This window comes from Dipodomys ordii, unplaced genomic scaffold (assembly GCF_000151885.1).
Source record: "Dipodomys ordii isolate 6190 unplaced genomic scaffold, Dord_2.0 Scaffold68, whole genome shotgun sequence".
In the NCBI taxonomy this organism is placed as follows: domain Eukaryota; kingdom Metazoa; phylum Chordata; class Mammalia; order Rodentia; family Heteromyidae; genus Dipodomys; species Dipodomys ordii.
In genome coordinates this window covers 4,219,576-4,226,821 of record NW_012267284.1, presented here as the reverse complement: position 1 = coordinate 4,226,821, position 7,246 = coordinate 4,219,576, and the positions used below count along the sequence as shown (strand labels likewise).

The following is a 7,246-nucleotide window of genomic DNA, read 5'->3' as shown; positions in this document are numbered from 1 at the left end:
CACTTCCTGATTGGTGGCACTGGAGAGCTTGGAGCCGTACACTCTGAGAAGTAGGAGGTGGGAGGGAGAGAGGTAGAGGTGAGTGGGGCAGCCCTGTCCAGTGTGAGCAGGAGACACAGCTGTCCCAGGACCCCCAATCTGAGGGAGGATGTGGTATCTTCCTGAAGGGGTCAGGCTAGGAAAGCCCCTGAGCTGGATCTAGGAAGGATATGGGCAGGAACCAGAAGGACAGATGGACAAAGGGGACTCAGAAAGTTCCTTCCCCATGAGCATCAGATTTGGGGGTGGCTGGAGCCCTAGGCTGGACTCTGCCCTGACATGCCCAGTGGTCTCCAGAGTCTAGAAGCCCCTCTCCAAGGCTGAATGGTGGGGGACAAATGGCTTGGGAGGGTGGAAGGGTGACAGCCCAGCCATACCCAGACCCACCCTGGGCAGCAAGCATGGCCTCAGCTGCCAGGACTGCCACCTTCCGCCCCATAGCCAAGCCCAGACTGCATCCACCTGTCCTCAGCTCTGTCTGCAGCATATTCCAAGAGCTGGTAGAGTGCTTACCTAACAAGTGCAAGGCCCTGGGTGCATGCATGCGCACACATGCATGCATGTACACACACAGGCACATGCAAGCACACAGAGGCATACACATGCATGCACAGTTTTGCATCTCTGGGTCCTTGCTTAGGCCAACTCTCTATGGGAAACTGGTTCCAGCTGGCCTTGGTGCCTGGCCCCCCTCCAGTGCACCACCAGCACACACACACACACACACACACACACACACACACACACACATACACACACAAAGCAACCATAAATAAGCAAACAAACCATGGAAGCACAAATTCAAATGCTCGACACAAATAAGATGTTTAATCTTGCTAATGAGCTAAGATATGCAAATTAAAAATGAAGTGATATATTTTTTTGGCAGTAATGGGAATTGAACTCTGGGCCTCACAATTGCTAGGCAGTTTCTTTGCCTCCAAACCCATGCCCCTGGCCTGATCTTGTTTTAGTTGTTTCCCGGATAGGGTGTCTTGGTGGTTTTGCCTGGGGCCAGCCTCAGATCACGATCCTCCTACTTATGCCTCCCACAGGTGTGTACCATCACGCCGTGCTTGTTGGTTGAGAAGGAATCTTGTTTTTCGCCTGAGCTAGCCGTGATCCCTAGTCCTTTCCGTCAATGCCTGTTGAGAAGCTGTGAGTACAGGCATGAACTACCCAGCCCAGGTATTATTGTTTTTGAGACTTTTCTTTTTTTTTCACTATGTAGCCCAGGCTGTCCTTGAACTCTCAATCCTCCTGTTTCAGCCTCCCAGGTGCTGGGATTGCAGATGTGTACTGCCGTGTCCTGCTTCCACATAAGATGTTTGAGGGGAGATGGTTGGTGCTGTGAATGTGCGGGTGTTTCCCAGGCCCTTAGAGATCAGAATGCTCCCTTAGGATGCAGACTGGATCTGAGGCCTCTGTTTAGCCTGTGGAGTTCTGGGCTGGGTCCCAGGTCCTGTCCAGCAGTAGGTGCTCTGTGGAGGGCAGGGGGAATTGGCACTGCTGTCACTGTGGGCTGCGGGGGGGTGGGGGTGGGGAGGGCAGGACAGGGCTCCAGCCTCCACAGTCCAGGCTGCCAGGGACCTGTGCCCAGCAGCAAGACAGGTCCTCTCTGTGCTGCATCCAGTTCTATCCCCTTGAGCTCTGCAGAGTGACCTTGATCCCCACACCTGTGGGAAGCTTGGGGGTTCTGGGATGACAGCTTTGTCCTACTGGATGACATCGCAAAGGAAGATGTCTACAGGTCAGAGCTGCTGGGGGCTGGGCATAGTGGAGCACACCTGTAATCCCTGCTAGGAGGGAGGCAGAGGAAGGAGGATCATAGTCTGAAGCTGAATAAAATGGGTGCAGCTCAAAATAGAAGAGGGCCTGTCTAGCAAGCACAAGGTCCTGAGTTCAAACCCCAGTACCGCCAAAAAAGGAAGAAAGAAATGCTTCATGCTGGACGCAAAGACACAGCTCTATAATCCCAGCCACTTGAGAGGTGGAGGCAGGAGGAGGATCATAGTCTGAGACTGGCCTAGGCAAAAGCTACGAAAAAGACAAATTAACTGAAAAACAAACTGATGGATAACGGGCTGGATTCATGGCTCAAGTGGTAGTGCCCCTGCCCAGCGAGTGTGAAGCTCCAAGTTCAACCCTCAGTGTCACTGCTCCACCCCTTTACTCCAAAGGAGGAAAATGAAGGGACTCTGGTGAACAAGGAGGAAGGGGGAGGGTGTGACCAGGTCAGCTGGAGGAATGCAGGCCGGGCACGTGCTCCCCCTCCCCCTCCTCCAGGCCTCAGCTGCAGGGGTGGGCTAGGGGCTGAGGCTGGGGAGGGGTTCCAGGCTGGGTTCACAGCCCACGGGCAGGGTGGCGGCCTCGCTGGGTGGGATGTGGTGGGTGGTGTAGCGCTTCCCCATGAAGGAGCCGATCCGTAATTGTTCAGGGACCTCCTCTGGCCACCACAGGCTGGAGCTGGACAAGAGAGGAGATCAGGGGCTCTGTGTCTCTGTGGCATGGAGGCTCACACACAAGCACACACTCATGCGCCTGCACACACAGAGTATCCCCATCCCGCATCCCCCCCCCCCCACGGCAGCTAGCTGGGTGGGCTGCCTCCTCCAGGTGGTCGCCCTGACTACCTGCCATGATATTCTCATGGGAGAATATCAGACCCATGGAGAAGGGTTTGCGAACATAGTGATGGGCAGGGCCAGAGTGTGGCAGCCCCCAAACCTGTCCGGGAGGACCGTTGGATCACCCCTGCCCCCCCCCCCCATGGGAGACTGGCCGAGCAGAAATTGCCAGCTGCCACCCTGTGTGGAAGGAGTGGGAGTCAGAACCACAGTGCGCATGGGGACTTCTGGGTGCCATCAATAGAGTGGGGTTCGGGGTGGGGCAAGAGGCCAAGCTGCCTCCACTCACAAGCGCATGGTGGAGGCTGCCAGGAAGGCCAGGAGCAGGAGGCCAGCGAGGGAAGAGAGGATAGAGGAGATGACAATCATGCAGCCGCTCCGCCGGCCTGGCCAGGTGTCGATGGAGCCCGGGGCTTTGCCTGTACCACAGGGCTACTCAGAGGGATGGGATCCAGGGCTGCCTGGGACCTCCCTCCCTTCCTCCCTCTCTCCCTTCCTCCCTCTTTCCCTCTCTCCCTCCCTTCCTTCCTCTCTCCCCAGCCATGCTCACAGCCTGGCTGCTTGAGGGATCCAGACAGACTCAGGGGTCTCTGCTCTGCTCTCTGGAGTCTGTCATTCAAGGCCTTCAGGAGCTGCGATCTTCCCACCTTACTCCCCCCATGGCCTTCACAGCCCACCTCCCAGGCAACTGCCGCCACTCCTTTTGCCTAAACACTTTTATGTGCTTGGATCATCTAAAAAGATGTATGTATATACATATATTTTTTTGGGGGGGGATCAGTTGTGGGTTTGAACTCTGGGCCCGGATGCTGTCCCTCAGCTCTTCAGCTCAAGGTGGGCACTCTACCACTTAAGCCATAGCACCACTTCTGATTTTTCTCATGGTTAATTGTTGATAAGAGTCTCATGGACTTTCCTGCCTGGCCTGGCTTTGAACTGTGATCCTCAGATCTCAGCCTCCTGAGTAGCTAGGATTATAGCCATGAGTCACCAGCACCTGGCTGTCCAAATTATTTATTTAGATGTTACTATAGTCTGAACTCAGGGCCTCACATTTGTTGAGCTATGCCTCCAAGCTCTTTTTGCTTTAGTTTTATTTTATTGTATTTTTATTTTAATAGGGTCTTACATTTTTACTCAGGCTGGCCTCAGACAGCAAGCCTTCCTCCACTGCCTGCGTAGCTGGGACTACAGGTGTGTACCACTATGCTCCCCCCTCCCCCCCCTCTTGTTGAGACAGGGTCTTTCCTACATAGCTCAGATTGGTCCTGAAGTTGTGATCCTGAGTACCAGGACTACAAGTGAGAACCACCATGCTTGGCTGTTTCATTCTCCGCCTCTGGAGAAACTCCTAGAATCCGCTGCCCAGCCCTGGCTTTGGCTTCCTTTGTGCTCAGGTCCTTCTCACCAAACTCAGCAGCTGGCCTGGTGCTGGGTCCTCGAAGGCCACAGGCTGCTTCTGTCCCTAGTAGGGCTGGGGACTGGGCACCCCGATGATAGAGCTGACCCAGGCCCACACTCCCGCCTGAGGTCTACTTGGGGGTTGGTCTGTGTTCTGGAGGCCCCACTCCCTGGAAGCAGGGCGCCAGCTGAGCAGGACAGCTCTGCAGCAGGTGAGTGGGCAGCCCCCTGAGCTGGGAAGTCTAGGCGGGTAGTGTACCTTGCTGGAGAGCGATGGGGTCCGACCACTGCGTCTCAGCCTTGGGGGAGCCACTGGCATCCATGAGGAGAAACTTAACACTGGGTGGGAGGAGAATGGGAGTAGGGTGGGACTCAGAGGCCTGGAGGCAGGGTGCTGCCTGCCTTTAGACCGGGTAAGGAGGCGCGGGAGAGGGGCTGGAGGCCCAAGCGGTGAGGCTGTGGGGGCCAGGAGCGGGGCTGTCTCCCCTGTGTTCTCTGCTCTGTATCCCACGTTCGGGCCTCCTTTTCTGGTGGGACAGGCCCCAAGAGGTCCCCTGTTTTCTCATCTCAGCTTCACTACAACCTCAACAGGCCAACCGACACTCCGTGCCTCAGTTTCTTCATTTGTAGAAGTGGGTAGGAGTAGCAACAGCCGTCCCCCAGCCCCCCTCTCCGCTTTGAGATCCCGCTGCCTGGAGCCCACCTCCTGCTCGAGGAAAGGCCGCTTTCTGTTACCCCACTCAAGATGTAAACTGAGGCTGGCAGGGAGGAGCCGCTTGTGCAGCCTTCCATCCAGGCCTGGGCGGGGCCAGGAAGGGAGATGAAACCTGGTCCCTGACGCCGACCTTCCCACCCACCACGGACCAATCCTAGGGCCTGGGGGCGGGGCCAACCCAATCAAATCCTAGAAGCCACACCCTCTCAGCAGCACAACCCAATCCGAGAGCTTGGGGGCGGGGATAGCCCCGCCTCCCTCCCCACCTGGCCAAATCCCAGGGTACGGGGGTGGGGTCAACACACCTGTAGGGGCCTGGGCTGGGCAGGGGGTCATTGCAATAGGGCTGCTGGCTGCAGCTGACATCGTTGCCCACCCGCAGCACGGGGACACCGCCACTGCCACCCTCCGGGTCCTCGCAGGGCAGGTGGTCCAGGAACAAGGGCATAGTCATGTAGTAGCCATCGCTCAGCAGATGTGGGGAGGCTGGGATCTCGGCCAGCGTTTGAGGATTCTGGAAACTGCTGGAGGCTGCAGGATGGAGGGACAGACAGACAGACGGAAGAGACGGTCCTGTCCTGCGGACCAGGGCCACTGTGGCCATCTCCTCCAGCCCTGAGTCCCCACACCATCCCCTTCCTCAGAAGTCCAGAGACAAAACCAGCTTTTCCACCTTCAGAGTCCCTTGGGATCAAGCCCTCCTCCCACCCTCTCCAGGGATTCCCTTCCTAGAAATCCCCAGCTCCCCCTCAGCCACACCCTTACCCGGGAGCCCCAGAACACACACCATTGCTGAAGGCCACTACCAGCCAGATAGTGTCTGCTGTGTCTGCAAGCTCATCAAAGACACAGCGAGGCTGCGCCAGAGAGAACGTAGTGGCTGTGACCTTCCCTTCCAGGTCCCAGCCTGTTATCTGTGGTCTGAAGGGGATCAGCTCTGTGGCTAGTGGGGGGAGGGAGAAGGGGGCAGTAGGGGTGGGTGTTAGTGGGTAAGAGGGTCTCGGGGGCCCCGGGGGCCCTGGGACCGCTGCTCCCAGTTCCAGGGGATGGGCCCCCAGTGTCCAGTCATTCTATCAGGTTTCCTAGTACCTTGGGTCATCTTCTAGCCCCGACCCTCACTCACCCAGGCTCAGGCCAGGCTGGACACAGATCAGCACGGAGAGGAGCAGCCAAGGGCGAGGTTGCCTCTTGGGGAACCCCATGATCGCCAGCAAGCAAGCAGAGCACCCCGAGGCTCAGGGGTTGGTCTAGCTACCTCCTGCTGCACCCCGCACCCACACCTCAGGCCTGGAGATCTGGTTAGTCAGGCTGCCAGGGAGGGCAGGAAAGACCAGAAAAATGTAAATGCATCTCACTCCTCCAGGCAGTCCAGCCCAGCACGGAGAGGGGGCAGGGTGGGCTCTGGAGTGGACCAGGCCCTAGCATGGGCTACTGGGCCTTCCCACCTCCAGCTGATGTCAGGGGTTGGAGCCCCACCTGCCACCTAGCCAGGGGGGAGGAGGTCCCTGAGGGAAAGCTGGGCTTATAGCCACATGCCTGAGATTCCTGCCCTGTGAGTGCCAGGACCAACCCTCTGACCATCCATCCCCTCCCAGGAGATGAGGCATGTGGAGGAGAGGGCAGGACAGTTTCATCTTGCCCACTGTATCCCCCAGGTAGGCCCGTGAGCCTGTTGACTCTCCATGCCCTTTCCTCTACAAGGCCAAATCCTTCCAGCTTCAGCTAGACAGGACTTGTGCAGCCCTGGACAGCTGACAGCTGACCAAGCTCCACTGACTTCATCCCAGTGGCTCTACTTTTTAGATCATAATTGATATACCATAAAATCCACAGCTCAGGGGCTGGGAATGTGGCTTAGTGGCAATGTGCTTGCCTAGTATGCATGAAGCCCGAGGGTCAATTCCCCAGTACCACATAAACAGAAAAAGCCAGGAGTGGTGCTGTGGCTCAAGTGGTAGAGCACTAGCTTTGAGCAAAAGAAGCTCAGGGACAGTGTCCAGGCCCTGAGTTCAAGCCCCAGGACTGGCAAAAAAAAAAAAAATCACAGCTCAACCTGGTTTGAGCTCAAGGCCATGTACTTGCTAAGCAGGTCTACCATTTGAGCCATGCTTCTAGCCTGGCACTCTCTCCTCTCTCTCTCTCAACACACACACACACAAAGGTGCCAGGGTTGGAACTCACTCTGCTGGTGCTCTATTACTTGAACCATGCCTCTAGCTCAGTTTTGTTTTTGCCATTCCCGAGGCTTGAACTCTGGGCCAGGGCATTGTCCCTGGTTCTTTTTGCTCAAGTCTAGCACTCTACCATTTTGAGCCACAGCACCACTTTCCAGCTTTTTCTGTGATCAATTGGAAATAAGAGTCTCATGGACTTTCCTGCTCAAGCTGGCATTGAAGCATGATCCTCAGATCTCAGCCTCCTGAGTAGCTAGGATTCCAGGCATGAGCCCTGGCGCTAGGCTAGC

The 7,246-nt window shown here is 56.7% G+C and overlaps 1 protein-coding gene across 1 annotated transcript; it reads right to left on the bottom strand.

The window, feature by feature from the left end:
• Positions 1-889: 889 nt before the first annotated feature.
• On the bottom strand, positions 890-6,039 carry LOC105990928 (uroplakin-3b). Its single transcript, XM_013023460.1, has 6 exons — positions 5,906-6,039; positions 5,570-5,725; positions 5,088-5,313; positions 4,327-4,406; positions 2,956-3,085; positions 890-2,505 (listed from the first exon to the last, which is right to left on the bottom strand). The coding sequence occupies exons 1-6, from the start codon at positions 5,982-5,984 to the stop codon at positions 2,346-2,348; spliced, it is 831 nt and encodes a 276-aa protein (XP_012878914.1). The 5' UTR covers positions 5,985-6,039; the 3' UTR covers positions 890-2,345.
• Positions 6,040-7,246: the final 1,207 nt, after the last annotated feature.

Coding starts and splice junctions, on each gene's coding strand:
- LOC105990928 (XM_013023460.1), bottom strand. CDS start 5,984: ATGGGGTTCCCCAAGAGGCAACCTCGCCCTTGGCTGCTCCTCTCCGTG. Junction 5,726..5,905: donor CCAGCCTGGCCTGAGCCTGG/GTGAGTGAGGGT, acceptor TCCCCCCACTAG/CCACAGAGCTGATCCCCTTC. Junction 5,314..5,569: donor GGTAGTGGCCTTCAGCAATG/GTGTGTGTTCTG, acceptor TCCATCCTGCAG/CCTCCAGCAGTTTCCAGAAT.